This window comes from Oncorhynchus gorbuscha, linkage group LG10 (assembly GCF_021184085.1).
Source record: "Oncorhynchus gorbuscha isolate QuinsamMale2020 ecotype Even-year linkage group LG10, OgorEven_v1.0, whole genome shotgun sequence".
Lineage (NCBI taxonomy): Eukaryota > Metazoa > Chordata > Actinopteri > Salmoniformes > Salmonidae > Oncorhynchus > Oncorhynchus gorbuscha.
Window position 1 is genome coordinate 42,631,292 of NC_060182.1, and position 20,292 is coordinate 42,651,583.

The window sequence follows — 20,292 nt, forward strand, 5'->3', positions numbered from 1 at the left end:
AGGGGCTGAATACTTCAGCAACGATTATAGTTTGGTTATTCTTTATTTATCTTTAAAAAATATATATATATCTTCCACTTTGACACTCCAGAGTATTTTGATGACAAAAAATGTACAATGACTTGTTTTTAATCCCACTTTGTAACACAATACAACGTGAAGAAATTAAATGAGTCTGAATACTTTTTGCAAAGCATAATAATGGCGCAGGCTGCCGTTTTACAGGCTCCTAAGCAACTGTGCACTTAACTCTATTTCTTGAACTGCATTGTTGGTTAAGGGCTTGTAAGTAAGCATTTCACAGTAAGGTCTACAGCTGTTGTATTCGGCGCATGTGACAAATACAATTTCATTTGATATGATTGTGGACCCCTACCTGCAGTGTTCTGCCCCACCAGCAGGTGGGATAGCTGAGACTGATTGGATTGTAGTGCTGTCAGCACAGGTCCTCACGAGCCACAGTACAGGGTGTGTGTGGGTGACTGTTGGCTGTCATACATAGGGCCACGTATCAAGAGGAGGGGAGAGGAGAGAAAAAAAAGCTGTGAAAGAAGGAGAAAAACTGAAAGTTATGCTGCTGTAGACATGGACCTACGCTCAGAGCTGCTCAAGTCCATTTGGTATGGATTCACAGCCTTGGATCTAGAGAAGAGTGGGAAAGTGTCAAAGTCTCAACTTAAGGTAAGTACCTGGTTACATTAGGTAAAGGTAGATTTTATGAGTTTTTTTGGACCAATGCTTTGGGTCTCTTTCTTCTATCCAGGCACCCTTGCTGTCTAATGTCCGACCTCAGGAACATCATATTAATCTTCTCTTCTTAAGGTAGCTGGAGTCAGCCAACAATATATAAAGTGAACTGGATCCACAAAAATATACATTTATTGACATTGGATGATGAGCAGAACAGGTCCTGACCCAGCAAGCACATAACGTTCTGGGAACCATATGTTTACCTTCCCACAACTTTCTGGGAATGGTGCAGGATAGTTGCTTGGCTTTGGAACATTCTTAACACATTTAAGGAACTTGACAAAACAGCGTTATTTTCTTGTTATTTCATTAATTTAACAGAACGTTTCCTAAAATGGTCACATGTAATTTAAATTTAGTTAATGTTCACGGAACATTCTCCAACTGGTTTGACATTGGAAATATTCTCAAATAGTTCAGAGAGTGTTAAGAAACATTGTTCTTCTGTGCGAATTTCAGTGCTTCAGCATAGCATTTCCTACATCTTTCCTCATGGTTCTATTTAAAGTCATGTTCTCACATTGTTGTATACTATATTCAGTGCCTTCAGAAAGTATTCAGAAACATTGACTTTTTCTACATTTTGTTATATTACAGCCTTATTCTAAAATATATATTTTTTTACCTCATCAATCTACACATAATACACCATAATGACAAAGCAATTATTTTTTGCTAATGTGGATATATTAAACCCCCCCTGGAAATGTCATATTTACATAAGTATTCAGACCCTTTACGCAGTACTTTGTTGATGCACCTTTGGCAGCCATTACAAGTCTTCTGGGTATGACAACTAGAAGCTTGGCACACCTGTATTTGGGGAGTTTCTTCTATTTTTCTCTGCAGATCCTCTCAAGCTCTGTCAGGTTGGAGGGGGAGTGTCGCTGCACAGCTATTTTCAGGTCTCTCCAGAGATGTTCGATCGGGTTAAAGTCCGGGCTCTGGCTGGGTCACTCAAGGACATTCAGATAGTTGTCCGGAAGCCTGTGTTGTCTTGGCTCTGTGCTTAGGGTCGTTGTCCTGTTGGAAAGTGAACCTTCACCCCAGTCTGAGGTCCTGAGCACTCTGGAGCAGGTTTTCATCAAGGATCTCTCTGTACTTTGCTCCATTCATCTTTCCCTTGATCCCGACTAGTCACCCAGTCCCTGCCGCTGAAAAACATCCCCACGGCATGATGCTGTCACCACCATGCTTCACTGTAGGGAAGGTGCCAGGTTTCCTCCAGACGTGACACTTGGCATTCAGGCCAAAAAGGTCCATCTTAATTTATCAGACCAGAGAATCTTGTTTCTCATGGTCTGAGAGTCCTTTAGGTGCCTTTTGGCTAACTCCAAGCGGGCTGTCACGTGCCTTCTACTGAGGAGTGGCTTCCGTCTGGCCACTACCATAAAGGCCTGATTTGTGGAGATGGTTGTCCTTCTGGCAGGTTCTCCAATCTCCACAGAGGAACTCTAGAGTTCTGTCAAAGTGAACATAAGTTCTTGTTCACCTCCCTGACCAAGGCCCTTCTACCTCGATTGAAGAGTCTTGGTGGCTCCAAACTTTTCCATTAAAGAATGATGGAGGCCACTGTGTTCTTGGGGACCTTCAATGCTGCAGAAATGTTTTGGTACCCTTCTCCAGATCTGTGCCTCGACATAATCCTGTCTCGGAGCTCTACAGACAATTCCTTCAACCTCATGGCTTGGTTTTTGCTCTTACATGCACTGTCAACTGTAGGACCTTATATAGACAGGTGTGTGCCTTTCTAAATCATATCCAGTCAATTGAATTTACCACAGGCGGACTCATATCAATGTGTAGAAACATCTCAAGGATGATCAATGGAAACCAGGAAACCTACATTTTGAGTCTCACAGCAAAGGGTCTGAATACTTATGTAAATAAGGTATTTCGGTTTTTATTTGTAATTCTTTATATCTAAAAACCCGTTTTCGTTTTGTCATTATGGGGTATTGTGTGTAGATTGAGGATAGAAAAAAAACATTTAATCAATTTAAGAATAAGGCTGTAACGTAACAAATGTGGGAAATGTCAAGGGGTCTGAATAATTTCCGAAGGCACTGTATATAAAAGTATGTGAAAACCCATTAAAATTAGTTGATTCTGCTGTTTCAGCTACACCCATTTTGACAGGTGTATAAAATTGAGCACACAGGCAGTAGAATGGCCTTACTGAAGAGCTCAGTTACTTTCAAAGTGGCACCGTCATAGAGTCAGTTCATCAAATTTCTGCCGTGGTCAACTGTAAGTGCTGTTATTGTGAATTGGAAACATCTAGGCTCAACCACGAAGTGGTAGGCTACACAAGCTCACAGAACGGGACTTTCGAGTGCTGAAGTGTGTAAAAATCGTCAGTCCTCAGTTGCAACACTCACTATCGAGTTCCGAAGTGCCTCTGGAAGCAATGTCAACAGAATAACTGTTCGTCAGGAGCATTATGAAATGGGTTTCCATGGCCGAGTAGCCTCACACAACTAAAATCACTATGAGCAATGCCAAACGTCAGCTGGTGTGGTGTAAAGCTCAGCACCATTTGAGCAGTGGAAACGCGTTCACTGGAGTGATGAATCATGCTTCACCATCTGGTAGTCCTATGGACGAATTTGGGTTTGGCGGATGCCAGAAAAACACTACCTGTCTGAATGCATAGTGCCAACTGTAAAGTTTGGTGGAGGAGTAATAATTGTCTGGGGCTGTTTTTCATGGTTCGGGCTAGGCCACTTAGTTCCAGTGAAGTAAAATCTTAACGCTACAGCATACAATGACATTCTCGATGATAATGTGCTTCCAACTTTGTGGCAACAGCTTGGAGAAGGCCCTTTCCTGTTTCAGCATGACAATGCCCCTGTGCAGTGGCAGTTCTAGCTTGTATGGCTCCAAGGGCGAACCTCCCCAACAACAAAAAAAGCACAATTCTGCATTAACTGTCATTTTTATTAAGATTTGGAACAACACAAATAAATAATCAGAACATTTAAAACTATATAAAAATATATGCAAAAATAAGTAACAAAAATAAGTAACAAAGACAAATGGAAACAAATTTGTGTTGATTTGGCACTCGAGCATCAATACATTACCCATCCCCCAACACTGTCAACCAAAAGACGAAACCAATTCACCCTGCTGGTGTGCAGACTGGTTTTATATTATTCTTAATGATTTCACACAAACCAGAAAAAACAATATGTCTGTGAAACTATATATTCACAGTATTATAAATTAATTGTGGTTTATTTGCTAGCATTTCGTAGTGTGACTGATTTTACTAATTGCATTAGTACTGTATAAAGTTAGAGGTGTGCTATTTGATAGATTCCCCCGCTCCCCCCACTTCGGACTTCCAGTGGGGAGACCTAAGGTCAACCTACCCCCGCCCCCCACCCCATCTCGTACTTCTGAGTGGATGACCTTCCCAGGCAGTAGCCTGCCTAGCTCACAAACTAGAATCAGGGGCGCTCACTCCGACATGGTTAATTGGCCCACAGTCCCACACGGTGACAAAATATCATTGACGTGACGTGCAAATGAGCGATAGAAAACCGATCACGCAAATTCATTTTTTTTTTTTTGTGCGGGCTCCCTGTGGAGCCCCAGGCAAGATGCCGCCCTGGGCGGCTGCCCATGTCGCCTATACCTAAATCCGCCACTGCCCCCATGCACAAAGCGAGGTCCATATAGAAATGGTTTGTCGAGATCGGAGTGGAAGAACTTGACTGGCCTGCATAGAGTCCTGTCTTCAACCCCATCAAACACCTTTTGAGATGAATTGTAACGCCAACTGCGAGCCAGGTCTAATCGCCCAACATCTGTGCCCGACCTCACAAATGCTCTTGTGGCTGAATGGAAGCAAGTCCCCGCAGAAATGTTCCAACATCTAGTGGAAAGCCTTCCCTGAAGAATGGAGGCTGTTAAAGCAGTAAAGAGGTGGTTTGAGATGTTCAACAAGCAGGTGTCCACATACTTTTGGTAATGTACTGTAGATGGCTGACTCAGTGATGAAGATGTTTCCTATGGGGAGCAAAACAGTAATGATAGTGAGAGTGAACAATGTGTGCTTGTGTTTTAGAGGCAATGCGAGTGTGGAGCTGACAAGTAACAGTTTGCTCTCAGTGTTTCTATGAATAAGAGACCTTATCACCAAGTTGTACCCAGACTGGTCCATGATGTCACCACATACAGTGCAATTGGTACTGTGGCACTGAACATGACCAAAGAGGTGGTGAATGGAATAGAATGTGTCACACATTGTCTTCAATACTATGGTCATGTACATCTTCAGTGCTTATTGTTATTGACAAAGTAGTGCTGTAGAAAGTTGGATATATAATCATTACATTTACCCTCCATCTATCCATTCGGCCCTACGTTCAGCCATGTGCTACTGGCTTTAACTACTAGAACCTTGTGACAAAGCCTATCCCGTCATACTGTGTGTGGGGCAGGCTCTAGTCTAGAGTATTGTCCAGACCAGAACCATGCAGTTAGGTTTATCGAGGCTAAGTACTCTGGTCTGGAGTATGGCCCAGTCAGTCCAGAGACCAGGGAGTCATATACCCTTTTAAAAATCTACTTAGCCAAACTGAGCTGAGCTGTATCACGTTGGCTACAGTACACCGACCATCCACCATAGGTGATGGAACCGTGCTGGAAAAATGAAGAAAAAAAGAGCCAGCCAGCACAGTATGGTTCAGGTTGGAATGATATTGTGAAAGAATAATAGACGCTTTGAAGCCAGCAGGCCGCACAGGTCACATACTCTTGGTTTCGTAGTGAAAAGAGGAGGGAGGGAGGGAGGAGGAGAGGAAGACAGGATGTGATGTTTCAAAAGATGTGGGCTGGGTGCACTGACTCTAACCCCCGCCCTTCCCTCTCAAAAAAAGGATTGTCTCAAATTCTATTTCAATAAGCCTCCAGTTATTTATTGATGCTCTCTTGAAAAACTATTAACTTCACAGGAATAGCATTGTATTTTCTCTGAGGTCTAAATGGCAGTTGAAACATGGTTGTGCGTGTTGAGAACCACTCTTGAATGACATTTTTATGGGTAAATCATAAATATTGTAGCAACCTTAACCCAACACTTAGCGATCTTGTCAAAGGGTTCAGATCTCGTTGTAACGGCTATATGGTGTTGGCTTTCCAGTCGCGGGACCAGGGTTTGAGTTCTGGTCGGGGCTACCCCCTAAATTCCCTAGAATATGTAAACTAACTTTTTTGCTTTTTATAGAAGACTAAAATACTTTCATGATTCAGCTTTTGTGTTTCAGTTCCTTCATAAACCGGCAAAGTATTTCTCTTTTTACTGTACGACATCTGTCTGACAGAGACAAGTCACAGTTTTTAAAAGGACCTACCAAAGATTTAAACTTTATGTAACTTATTTTCAATATACATTTTGCTGTATCTCATCTACAGTGCCGTGAAACTCTTGATACTGATTGTTATCAAATCTTCAACCAAAACCTAATATTAGATAAAGGGAACCTGAGTTTACAAATAACAAAAAGAAGGATACTTATTTAATTATCAAAGTTATGCAACACCCAATTTCCCAGTGTTTAAAAGTAATTAACCCCTTACACTCAATAACGGGTTGTGCCACCTTTAGCTGCAATGACTGCAACCAAATGCTTCCTGTACAGCGAGGGAGAAAACTATTTGATCCCCTGCTGATTTTGTACATTTGCCCACTGACAAAGAAATGATCAGTCTATAATTTTAATGGTAGGTTTATTTGAACAGTGAGAGACAGAATAACAAAAAAATCCAGAAAAACACATCAAAACTGTTATAAAATTAGTTGCATTTTAATAAGGGAAATAAGTATTTGACCCCTCTGCAAAACATGACTTAGTGCTTGGTGGCAAAACCCAGACGTTTCTTGTAGTTGGCCACCAGGTTTGCACACATCTCAGAAGGGATTTTGTCCCACTCCTCTTTGCAGATCTTCTCCCAGTCATTAAGGTTTTGAGGCTGACGTTTGGCAACTCGAACCTTCAACTCCCTCCACAGATTTTGTATGGGATTAAGATCTGGATACTGGCTAGGCCACTCCAGGACCTTAATGTGCTTCTTCTTGAGTCACTCCTTTGTTGCCTGGGCCGTGTGTTTTGGGTCATTGTCATGCTGGAATACCCATCCACGACCCGTTTTCAATGCCCTGGCTAAGGGAAGGAGGTTCTCACCCTAGATTTGACGGTACATGGCCCCGTCCATCGTCCCTTTGATGCGGTGAAGTTGTCCTGCCCCCTTAGCAGACAAACACCCCCAAAGCATAATGTTTCCACCTCCATGTTTGACGGTGGGGATGGTGTTGCTTCTCCTCCAAGCATTGCTCCTCCTCCAAACACGGCAAGTTGAGTTGATGCCAAAGAGCTCCATTTTGGTCTCATCTGACCACAACACTTTCACCCAGTTGTTCTTGGCAAACTTCAGACGGGCATGTTTATGTGCTTTCTTGAGCAGGGAGACCTTGCGGGCACTGCAGGATTTCAGTCTTTCACGGCGTAGTGTGTTACTAATTGTTTTCTTGGTCCCAGCTGCCTTGAAATCATTGACAAGATCCTCCCGTGTAGTTCTGGGCTGATTCCTCACCGTTCTCATGATCATTGCAACTCCATGAGCGAAGATCTTGCATGGAGCCCCAGGCCGTGTGAGATTGACAGTTCTTTTGTGTTTCTTCCATTTGCGAATAATCGCACCAACTGTTGTCACCTTCTCACCAAGCTGCTTGGCGATGGTCTTGTAGACCATTCCAGCCTTGTGTAGGTCTACAATCTTGTCCCTGACATCCTTGGAGAGCTCTTTGGTCTTTGCCATGGTGGAGAGTTTGGAATCTGATTGATTGATTGCTTCTGTGGACAGGTGTCTTTTATACAGGTAACAAACTGAGATTAGGAGTACTCCCTTTGAGTGTGCTCCTAATCTCAGCTCGTTACCTATATAAAAGACACCTGTGAGACAGAAATCTTTCTGATTGAGAGGGGGCCAAATACTTATTTCCATCATTAAAATGCAAATCAATTTATAATATTTTTGATATGCATTTCTCTGATTTTTTTGTTTGCTATTCTGTCTCTCACTGTTCAAATAAACCTACCATTAAAATTATAGACTGATCATTTCTGTCAGTGGGCAAACGTACAAGATCAGTAGGGGATCAAATACTTTTTTCCCTCACTGTGGTTGATCAGTTTCTCACATCGCTGTGGAGGAATTGTTGCCCACTCTTGTATGCAGAACTGCTTTAACTCAGCAACATCTGTGGGTTTTCAAGCGAGAACTGCTCGTTTCAAGTCCTGCCACAATTTCTCAATCGGGATTAAGTCTGGACTTTGACTACGCCATTCTAAAACGTAAATTTTTTAATATTTTTAACCATTTTCATGTAGACTTGATTGTGTGTTTTGCATTGTCTTGCTGCATGACCCAGCTGTGCTTCCACTTCAGCTCACAGACGGATGGCCTGACATTCCCCAAACCATCACACTACAGTACCACCGCCATGCTTGACGATTGGTATGAAGTTCTTACTGTGGAATACAGTGTTTGGTTTTTGCCATAGTGGGACCCATCTCATCCAAAAAGTTGACCAAAAAGCACCTGGATGATCATCAAGACTCTTTGAAGAATGTTTTATAGACAGATCAGTCAAAAGTGTAACTTTTATGCCTGCCGAAAACCAAACACTGCATTCCACAGTGAGAACCTTTAACCAACAGTCAAGTATGGTGGTGGTAGTACGATGGTGATGGTGATGCTTTGCTGCCTCAGGACCTGGACAACTTGCCTTAATAGAAGGAACCATGAATGTGTGTGTGTGTGTGTGTGTGTGTGTGTGTGTGTGTGTGTGTGTGTGTGTGTGTGTGTGTGTGTGTGTGTGTGTGTGTGTGTGTGTGTGTGTGTGTGTGTGTGTGTGTGTGTGTGTGTGTGTGTGTGTGTGTGTGTGTGTGTGTGTGCTAAGGTGCGGAGAATCAGAGCAGGTGGTCAGTCCAGTCCAATTATTTAGCAGTCTGATGGCTTGTAGATAGAAAATGTCTCTGTGCCTGTGGGTATCAGACCTCATGCTCCGATACTGTTTGCCCGACGACAAGGGAGTGAACAGCCCTCAGAACCCTGTCGTTTGTGTGTTCTAGGTCCTATCACATAACTTGTGTACGGTTCTGTCCATCCCTCACGACCCGGTGGCTCTGGAAGAACATTTCAGGGATGATGACGATGGACCGGTCTCCAGCCAGGGGTACATGCCTTACCTCAACAAATACATACTGGACAAGGTAAAGTCATGTACACAAACACACCCAAGTCACCTGACATTTTTGCCTCAGTCGTTCCTTTTCTTTTGTTTGTGTACCCAGATGCCACCACTTGGTTTATACAGAAGGAAAAGAGAGCTAAAAAAATGCTAGGTACATTTTCCTTACTCAGTGCTGTATTATTATGCCTCACAGGTTGAAGAGGGCTGTTTCGTGAAAGAACAGGTTGATGAACTGTGCTGGACTCTCACTGCTAAGAAGAACTACAAACCGGCGAAGGACAATAAGAACGTGTTGCCAGGGAAAGATGCCTTTCATCTCTGGAGTCTGTTTAACTTTCTGTCAGAGGATAAATACCCTCTCGTTATGGTTCCTGATGAGGTGAGTTATGTATACAAAGCATGCTGGGTTCTGTAGCATATTATACAACAAATTCACCTAGAATACAGTGGATGGATGCTAATACATTTAGTCACTTAAAAAGGGAAAAGGTCCATCACTAACTTTCAAAACCGCTGTAACCAAATCCAAAACACTCATTCTAATTGTAGTATTTAATCATAGGGGCAGCAGGTAGCCTAGCGGTTAAGCTCGTTGGACCAATAACCGAAAGGTCTCTGGTTCAAATCGCAGACTTGTTCAGTGAAAAATCTGTCTGTGCCCTTGAGCAAGGCACTTAACCATAATTGATCCTGTAAGTCACTCTGGATAAGAGCGTCTGCTAAATTACTTAAATGTAAAATGTAGTATTTATCTGCCAAACCTCTATACAGCCTGCTCTCATAGACTAGACGTAACATAGTAAATGTAAATCAGTATGATATGTTACATTTGGTAAGGTTACTTAAGGCAAAAACAAAAGTAGGGAGGTTGGGCGTGCGTGTAACGCGAACATCTAGCAACCCAAAGTTTGAATTTGTATCTCATTATGGACAACTTTAGCAACTTTTCAACTACTTATTACTTTTGAGCTACTTTGCAACTACTTAGCATGTTAGCTAACCCTTCCCCTAACCTTAACCCTTTTAGCTAACCCTTCCTCTAACCCTTTAACCTAACTCCTAAACTTAACCCCTAACCCCTAGTCTCGCTAATGTTAGCCAGATTACTAATGTTAGCCACCTAGCCATCCAGCTAGAATTTGTAACATATTATATGTTTTGGAAATTCGTAACATATAATACGAATTGTAATTTGTAACAATTTACGTAATGGGTGATGGATATCCACAAATGAATACATAACATACAAAACGTAACATACAGTATCATACTAAATAGTGTCAGAATTACGTATAGAATAATACGAAATGCTCTGAGAGAGGGTTGCTAAATATAGCAAACCCGTGAGGACTGTTTTTCTTCCTACTGATTGCTGTGTGTCTTTCAATACCTAAATATGGGCTTTTATGTCACTTGTAGCATGGCTTTTGGTTTCAGCCTGTAGTCTGTTTTTCACAACCGGTGTTGGCAGTATGATTGTGATAAGCCACAGATTTCACAGATTTCAGAGCAGGGCACTACAGTGCCTCAGAGTAACAACCAGCAGTCGGGGTGGTTTCACTGAAAACAAAAGCATAGGTTACATTATCATCCAAATATTATCTTGAGTCGTGACGGACTATTAAAATAAACAAGATTGAGATTGAGACTCAGATTATAAACCAATTACAAAACAATTGAAAGGCAACCATTCCCCCCATAAACCAATTCATCCCTTTTACAAACAAATTATTTGTGTTTTGTTTGAATTATTCAGGTGGAATATCTCCTGAAGAAGATTTGCATGGCCATGAGTGTTGAGCTCAACTGTGTGGAGCTGGAAGACTTCATCTCCCAGGATGCAGTGCGACAGAATGGTTTCACTGTCTGGTCCTTCCTGGAGATGATGAACACTGGGAAGATAACCAGAGGCATGGGCCAGGAAATCACCAGCATGGCCATAGAGGAGGTCTACAGGGAGATAGTTGCTGATGTCCTCAAAGAGGTAGGGTACTTAAAAACAACAATACAGCATCTCTATACTGTCTGCCTGTCTGAATTTCTTGCCATCTGCCTACCTGCCTGTGACCTCCAATTCTGTTTCAGTGACGTGTGTTGATTGTGTCAGTTCTGTGTGGGTTGACTCTGTTGCCTACAGGGGTACCTGTGGAAAAAGAGTCAGCTGAGGAGGAACTGGAAGGAGCGCTGGTTCACCCTGAGGCCGATTACCCTGGATTACTACACCAGTGAGGACCGCAAGGAGCGCCAGGGAAGCATTGCTCTGGATGGGAACTGCTGTGTGGAGGTAGGCTGGGTTTGAGGTGGGGTGGGACCTGGGGTGGGGCAGTGGGGACAGGCACAGCTGAGATGGGCCTGCTCCTTTTTGAGAATGGGTGACAGATAGGAATAACTTATTCAATCAGAGCTACAGGGTAAACACATCCCTCCCTCATATGCTTAATTTGAAATAGCTAAAAATATAAATGAATTTACAATGAATGTACAACAAATATATATATACATTGTGCTAATGTGTCACAATGAGTACTTCTTCTGTTGATCAGGTGCTGCCAGACCGGGATGGGAAGAGGTGTATGTTCTGCCTGAAAACTCTGTCCAAGACCTACGAGATGAGTGCCTCGGACACCAAGCAGAGACAGGAATGGACTGCAGGTACCACAATCAATAATTTGTTAATTGAGCTTTTACATGTTGTTGACACAATTATTTAGGGATATGATGAATTACCAAGCTTATAACAACTATCATACTTATGACAAAAGTAGTGAAGGCAACTATTCCCCCTGCCCTATATGTTGGGTTGATTACTGGGTTGATTATTCAAAGTCAAGCAGTAAGCATATACTGAGTACTGACATCCTGTCCCTCCCTTCACCCCCAGCCATTCAGACAGCCATCCGTCTACACACTGAAGGGAAGACCTCTCTCCACAAGGACCTGAAGCTGAAGAGGAGGGAGCAGAGGGAGCAGCGGGAGAAGAGGCGGCTGGCCAAGGAGGAGGAGCAGCAACGTTTCCAGGCTCTGCAGGAGGAGAAGGAGCGCAAGCTGGCCGAGCTGGAGCTCCTAAAGGAGGCGCAGAGGCAGGCCCAAGCCCTCCTGGAGCAGGACGAGATGAGACGGCGCCAGCATCATGAGGAGATGCAACAGGCCCTGGAGGTGCAGCTCCGCGAGGCAAAGGAGGTGAAGACTGGGAGGGGCAGGGGTGTAGGAAGTGTACGGGGGAGGAGAGGGTGGAGGGAAGAGAGGAGTGTGGTTGCTTGGAGGAGAAAGGTGGAGGAGTGTTGATGTATGGAGAAGAGTGACGACTGCACAATGTTTACCTGTGTCGCGCAGGAGAAGAGTGGAGGTTGATTCAGACTGGAGGAGTGGGTGTTTAGATGTTCCATGCTGATGTGGGTCTCCTCTTCCAGTCGCGGGCCACCATGCAGGCAGAGATGGTTCTGAAGGAGGAGGAGGCGGAGCGGCAGAGGAAGAGGATCAAGGAGCTGGAGGAGATGCAGACAAGTCTGGAGGAGGCTCTACAGCAGGAGATCAAAGCTCGGCAGGACGAAGAGGTCTTTCGATACGCACAGACTGGGTAAAGGGATACACACACACGCACGTAGGCAGTTACCCACGCACGCAACACACTCTCGCATACACACACACACAGGCGGAGGGCAGGGTGCTGGACACACTCAGACATTGTTTCGCTCCCACTGATTCACAAACCTAGTACCCTCACTACTTTGCTTACAAGACACAGGCACATTTTAGGGCTAGCTGTCATGGTGTGAGAAGGCACCAAGTTGGCACGTAAAAGCTGCATGTCTTTTTACAGAGCACAGTACACAGCAGAGAGATAGATGGTGTTAAGAGAAGCCGATTGCTGTTGAAGAGAGGCTGTTGCATTAGTTAGGTTCCTGAGGAAGTTGAGTTTAACAGAGGAAGTTGTCTAGCTACGATCTGTAGGATCTGTTGACACTGATAGGGTGTTCATGGTGTGTCTGTCACAATCTTACATGTAAGAATAAGCAGTGTGCTTTGATGCATTTATTCACTGACTGCTCGATGGGAAACATACCGATCCTAACCTGCTCTATTTAATTTTGTGACTGCAAATACAAGGCAGCTATAGCATACAAATATGAAGCAATACGACATTAAAGGCTCATATATGCTTTAAAAAGAAACATAACATTGTACAGTATATAATGAAAAGTAATGGAAATAAGCAACAGCTTTAGGGGTCGCCTGTGTTTTACTGGACACTTTTTGAGAGATGATTGCGAGGTCAAGAGTTTGCATGTGTCACGTTTCTAAAAACATTAAATGTGTCTCGTCCAACTTCTTACCACACAATGCCATATCTACTGTATGTCTTCCAGTTAATGATTTTCTATTTGTCCTATACGTTTATTGTACAGTTTGCTGTCTGAGGAGGAGGACAAGATGAAGGCCCTGATGGCGCTGCAAGAGGAGCAGGAGGAGTACATCCTGAAGACCCAGAGGGAGAAGCAGGAGCTAAGGCAAGAGATGGAGAACAAGTCCCGCGCTCTTGAGGAGGCCCAAAGGCAGCTGGAGGAGGTCAGGGCCAACCGCTACAGGGTCGACCAGGACGTTGTGGTAAGTGCAGAGATACACTATATCATATAAATACCTGTGCATAATGTTATAGTTATATAGTGATGAGTTACCACACCGTTAATGGTACTTCAAAACAGCCCTGGCTATTTGGGTATCACATCCCAATGGGCACAGACGTCAGTTCAACGTCTAGTTTCGATTTACATTTGGTTGAGTTGTCAACGATGGTGAATTTAACATGAAATTACAAATATTCACCATGTCATTGGCTTTAGGTTCAAAATTGTGAGAAAAAAATACAAAATGCCATGGTCGATCCAATTAGTTTCCCACATTGATTCAACGTGGTCACAGATTTTCTGGGTTAAAATTAGGTGGAAACAACGTTGATTCAACCAGTTTTTACCAAGTGGGATGTGAGCAGGGATGGGATTGTGGGAGATAGTGAGAGAATTAAGTAAGTTTTACTGTGTTTGCGGGGGTGTTTTTAATCTGTTTTGTGTTCTTATAGGCTGCCCAGAGGAAGCTTCGCCAGGCCAGCACCAATGTCAAACACTGGAATGTTCAGATGAACCGACTGATGCGTCCTATTGGACCAGGAGGTAGGCTACGTCACACCACACCAGAAAGCTTAGGTTTGATATATTATGTTTGAGGCGCAGACAAAGCAAGGAGGAGTAGTCACGATCTGCAACATAAACACTGGTCGTGTCCCAAATTTTGACCGGTCAAAAATACTGCACTATAAATGGAATCGGGTGCCATTTCAAATCAAATCAAATCAAATGTTTTATTTGTCACATACACATGGTTAGCAGATGTTAATGCGAGCGTAGCAAAATGCTTGTGCTTCTAGTTCCGACAATGCAGTGATAACCAACAAGTAATCTAACTAACAATTCCAAAACTACTGTCTTATACACAGTGTAAGGGGATAAAGAATATGTACATAAGGATATATGAATGAGTGATGGTACAGGGCAGCATACAGTAGATGGTATCGAGTACAGTATATACATATGAGATGAGTATGTAGACAAAGTAAACAAAGTGGCATAGTTAAAGTGGCTAGTGATACATGTATTACATAAGGATGCAGTCAATGATATAGAGTACAGTATATACGTATGCATATGAGATGAATAATGTAGGGTAAGTAACATTATATAAGGTAGCATTGTTTAAAGTGGCAAGTGATATATTTACATCATTTCCCATCCATTCCCATTATTAAAGTGGCTGGAGTTGGGTCAGTGTCAATGTCAGTGTGTTGGCAGCAGCCACTCAATGTTAGTGGTGGCTGTTTAACAGTCTGATGGCCTTGAGATAGAAGCTGTTTTTCAGTCTCTCGGTCCCAGCTTTGATGCACCTGTACTGACCTCGCCTTCTGGATGATAGCGGGGTGAACAGGCAGTGGCTCGGGTGGTTGATGTCCTTGATGATCTTTATGGCCTTCCTGTAACATCGGGTGGTGTAGGTGTCCTGGAGGGCAGGTAGTTTGCCCCCGGTGATGCGTTGTGCAGACCTCACTACTCTCTGGAGAGCCTTACGGTTGAGGGTGGAGCAGTTGCCGTACCAGGCGGTGATACAGCCCGCCAGGATGCTCTCGATTGTGCATCTGTAGAAGTTTGTGAGTGCTTTTGGTGACAAGCCAAATTTCTTCAGCCTCCTGAGGTTGAAGAGGCGCTATCAGTGTGAGTGGACCAATTCAGTTTGTCTGTGATGTGTATGTCGAGGAACTTAAAACTTGCTACCCTCTCCACTACTGTTCCATCGATGTGGATAGGGGGGTGTTCCCTCTGCTGTTTCCTGAAGTCCACAATCATCTCCTTAGTTTTGTTGACGTTGAGTGTGAGGTTATTTTCCTGACACCACACTCCGAGGGCCCTCACCTCCTCCCTGTAGGCCGTCTCGTCGTTGTTGGTAATCAAGCCTACCACTGTTGTGTCGTCCGCAAACTCGGTTTCATTTGGGATGCGTACACTGCCAAGAGCCTGCTGCTAAGTGCTCAGCCATGATTTATGCAACCAGGTCACTAGAATAAGCCTACGTTTCATTGTGGTTTGGGTGGCTTTTAACTATGCACAAAGAGTATGTAGTGGATAAGACCTACAATAGTAGGTGTATAGTATGCTAAAGGTCCCTCTTTCTCACGGTGGTAGCAGCTGTGGGTTTGTCAAGCTCATTTTAGAAGACGTCTTCCTCAAACATAGTGTAGACAAGACGCGTTTGTGCATTTCTATTTTATTGATCTTAATCATATTTTGAACTGAAACCCCCTGGCTCTACTCTACATGTCACCCTTACCAGGTGACATGCCACCACTCTCCCTGCATGGCAGACACAGAATCACATGGATCTGTCTCCTATCTTTGCCAAAGTTAGACAGCTTCAAGTTAGACCAATTACATTTCAGGGAGTGACTGATATTTTAGCTGCAGACAACCCTGGTTTTCTTTGATAACATTGTTTCTTCAGTGCCATATATGTTAAAATAAATGTTTGTTGTTCTGTCTCCTGATCTCCCTCCCATGGTTCTAGAGAAGAGACCATCAGGGGGGGGCTCTTTCTCCAGCTTCCAGATCCCATCCCAGAGAGATCCAGGTCTGCGTCTGAGACAGAGGTCTGAGGAGCCAGACGAGGAAAGCAAGGAAAACGTGGACAACAGCAGCAGTGCAGGGTCGGGGTGTGAAGGAGAGAGAGAAGAGAGGCGTCTCTCTCAGGCCTCTAACGGAGACATGGACATTCCCTGAGGATCATATGGTGCTTCTCGTCAAAGCCTAACTCATCAACTGTTTATGTTGTTTGTGTTTTTTCTAATGGAAAAGCAAGGTGGAGAACCTTTTAGTATGAAATCATATTTTTAGGTTAACTTCCTGTCAATTGCTGGGTAGGATAAAGGGAAAGTAAACACACTGTTCAAATGTTTTCCCACAAACATTTTTGTAATTGTATTAACTTTTTAGTAGTTTGTATTATTCTCTCACCTTTTCTCACAGTATGTTATAACAGATCTCCATGTTTTAATGAAGAATGAAAGAACCATAATGCACCACTATGAATTTTGTAGATATATTTACTAAGTAGTTTGTAACCTCGTCCCCAGGCTCAAGTAAGCTGGCTGGCGGACCAGATTAAATGGTTTGGAATCTAGTTTTTGCTCGCCTCTTTGTGTGTCTCCATTAAAAGTATTATCAAACGATAACGGGTTGGGCTCGATATGCAAACAGAGAGGACTGATTTGTAGAGGGAAACTAATGCAAACTGCTTCTGTGGTCTCTATTTCCTGTTTCCGTTGTAAGTCAACAGAGATCAAGGCTCTTTCTGGGGTGCCTGCCTTACCTACATATTATGCAACGTTGACGTGGCAGTTTCTCAATTGTCGTGTCTAATTCAAGGGTATTCTCTTGCTTTTTATTTGAGTGCATCCATTGCATTATTTACACTGAGTGTACAAAATATTAGGAACACCTTCCTAATATTCAGTTGCACTCCCTTTTGCCCTCAACAGCCTCAATTCGTCAGGGCATGGACTCTACAAGGTGTCGAAAGCATTCCACGGGGCTGCTGGCCCATGTTGACTCCAATGCTTTCCACAGTTATGTCAAGTTGACTGGATGTCCTTCGGGTGGTGGACAATTCTTGATACACACAGAAAACTGTTGAGCGTGAAAGATCCAGCAGCTTTGCAGTTCTTGACACAAACCGGCGTGCCTGGCTCCTAGTACCATACCCGGTTTAAAAGGCACTTAAATATTTTGTCTTGCCCATTCACCCTCTGAATGACAGATATACACAATCCATGTCTCAACTATCTCAAGGCTTAAAAATCCTTCTTAGTGAGCGTTTCTCCTTAGCCAATTTTATCTATCCACCTGACCGGTGTGGCATATCAAGAAGCTGATTAAACAGCATGATCATTACATTGGTCCACCTTGTGCTGGGTACAATAAAAGGACACTTTAAAATGTGCAGGTTTTGAGGGAGCATGCAATTGGCATGCTGACTGTTGGAATGTCCACCAGAGCTGTTGCCAGAGAATTTAATGTTAATTTCTCTACCATTAGCTGCCTTCAATGTTATTTTAGAGAATTTGGCAGGAAGTCCAACCAGCCTCAAAACTGCAGACCATGTGTAACAAAAGCAAGCCCAGGACCTCCATATCCAGCTTCTTCACCTGCGGTTTCATCTGAGGGGATACTGAGGAGTTTTTATGTCTGTAATAAAGCCTTTTTGAGGGGAAAAACTAATTCTGATTGGATGGGCCTGGCTACCCAGTGGGTGGGCCTATGCCCACCCATGGCTGCACCACTGCCCAGTCATGAAATCCATAGAGTAGGTTCAAATGAATTTATTTCAGATTTTTTTATATGAACTGTAACTGTAAAATATTTGAAATGATTGCATTTGTATTTTTATTCATTATAAAAAGGCCCTACAAAATTGTATCATTGCTATGTCAATGGCACTCAACTACTCTTCTCCTTTCCCCCTTCTGACACCTAGGAGGCGACACGCATCTCTGCGTGCCTGGCAGACACCTCAGCTTGGATGTCAGCCCACCACCTCAAGCTCAACTTCAACAAAACAGAGCTGCTCTACCTCCCGGGGGAAAGCCTGCCCGCTTCAAGACATCTCCATCATGGTTGACAACTCAACGGTCTCCCCCTCCCAGAGTGCAAAGAACCTTGGCATGACCCTGGACAACACTCTGTTGTTCTCTGCAAACATCAAAGCAGTGACTCGCTCCTGCAGGTTCATGCTCAGCAACATTCGTAGAGTATGATCTTTCCTCATACAGGAAGCGGTGCAGGGCCTAATCCAGAATGCCGCAGCCGCCTGGTGTTCGACATTCTTCTTCTTTGGTATCATGTCGTTCACACATTTTGTTTGTGCATGCCGCCACCTACTGTAGTGTGTGTTCAATCACCTTGGATTTTCTCATACAAAAATAAAAAGGGGAAACATTTAAGAAATAATAATATGCACCACCAACTAACCCAACACCTATATATCACCACTATTTTTTATCACCACCCCATTCCACTATTTTGACCCTATCTGGTCCATGCCACTTGCCTGGGAGGACGGGACACCACCACTTCACACACCCTGTACCTCTTCTGAAGTCAAATCTCGTATACTCAAATACTTCTCTGCAGCTGCCACCACAACATCTATTTTTTGTGATTTTCGTTCCATTTCTGTGCTACAGTTAATAACCATTGATATGAATGCTAAGAAGCCAACCTTACTAAAGCATACAGTGTATCATTCGATGGCCTATCCCTCTGTGCTGGCACAGATCCACTCCTCACATGGATCCTCTCAGGAACTCTCACCCTTGACACATCCTCCTCTACTTTCTTCACTGCCTCAGCATACAACACATTCTGCACTACTCTGACTCTGGCCAGCTCCACCTGCCTCTCTCGCACCGGACACTTCCAATCCCCAGCAGCATGGGCACCCCTACAGTTGACACACAACTTTATTAATCGAAACTACACAATCCTCCATCTCATGCACTCCTGCACTCTTCCCACATCTTTCATCAGTCCTACAAACTGCTGTGACATGACCATAGACGTTGCACCTGAAACACCGCAATGGATTCGGCACAAAAGCTCTAACGGGATAACTGATATATCCTAACAAGACTTTGTCAGGTAAAAAGACTCAAAACTCAAAAAGGACTGACAGTTTCACCACCGGGTCTGCGTTGCAGCAAACGGCAGGCATCACAAACGGCAGGAATCTTCAACTTCTCCACCTGCACACTTAACACTGCCCCAGGAATCACTTCATTCAATGATGCCCTATTCCTAAGCGCAAAGCAAGAAACAGATCTTGGCCCAAGTTGCGTGACATGGAGCGACTGCTTAACTGCTACCAACTTCTTTCCTAGCCACCCTTAAACCGCACATGGATCGGCCAAAAGGCAAGGATTTTCACCTAAAACGACATACCCAAATCAAACTGCCTGTAGCTCAGGACCTGAAGCAAGGATATGCATATGCTTGATACCATTTGAAAGGAAACACTTTGAAGTTTGTGGAAATGTGAAATGAATGTAGGAGAATATCACACATTAAAAGATAAAAGATGGTAAAAGATAATACAAAAAACAACAACATGCGTTTAAAAACAAAAAAATCATCTTAATATGGTAATATGATATTGCAGTTTAGGTGCAATTTAGATGATGCAGCGCATGCGCAAAGTTTCAGATAGATCCAGCAAAGCATTGCAATTACTGGACAATATTTATTATCAAGTCTGCCCAAATGTGCCAAATTGGTCAATTGATTTATTTTTGGTTACATAACTAGAGAAAAATGATATGGTAACACATTGAAGTTTTACACACTCAAAGGAATGTCATACATGATGGCTCATTAGCTTATACACTAACTTTCACACATCTAAATGGCCAGGTGAACCGGGGTGAACTGTAGAACCCAGTTATAACATTTGAATATAAAAATAGATTTTATCAAACAAAACTGCTACATTGTAATTCTGGGACATTCAGGATGACAAAATCAGAGCAAGATTACTGAATGTAAGTACATTATTTACTTTCAGAGGTGAATGTATCAAACCAGTTGCCGTGATACATTTTTTGTTGTTGTTGTGCACTCTCTTCAAACAATAGCATAACATTTCACTGTAATAGCCACTGTAAATTGGACAGTTCAGTTAGATTA

General features: G+C 43.3%; 1 protein-coding gene across 1 annotated transcript; it reads left to right on the forward strand.

The window, feature by feature from the left end:
• Window positions 1–500: 500 nt before the first annotated feature.
• LOC124045168 (differentially expressed in FDCP 6 homolog) lies at window positions 501–16,778 on the forward strand. The gene is made up of 11 exons (XM_046364413.1): window positions 501–681; window positions 8,895–9,035; window positions 9,210–9,395; window positions 10,773–11,000; window positions 11,154–11,300; window positions 11,560–11,668; window positions 11,898–12,196; window positions 12,427–12,593; window positions 13,423–13,621; window positions 14,094–14,184; window positions 16,124–16,778. The coding sequence occupies exons 1-11, from the start codon at window positions 586–588 to the stop codon at window positions 16,333–16,335; spliced, it is 1,875 nt and encodes a 624-aa protein (XP_046220369.1). The 5' UTR covers window positions 501–585; the 3' UTR covers window positions 16,336–16,778.
• Window positions 16,779–20,292: the final 3,514 nt, after the last annotated feature.

What these genes read in the sequence shown, in the direction of transcription:
- LOC124045168 (XM_046364413.1), top strand. Translation starts at nt 586, where the DNA reads ATGGACCTACGCTCAGAGCTGCTCAAGTCCATTTGGTATGGATTCACA. An exon ending in ATGGGAACTGCTGTGTGGAG is followed by an intron (nt 11,301 to 11,559) that starts GTAGGCTGGGTT and finishes TCTGTTGATCAG; the next exon opens with GTGCTGCCAGACCGGGATGG. An exon ending in GGGTCGACCAGGACGTTGTG is followed by an intron (nt 13,622 to 14,093) that starts GTAAGTGCAGAG and finishes GTGTTCTTATAG; the next exon opens with GCTGCCCAGAGGAAGCTTCG.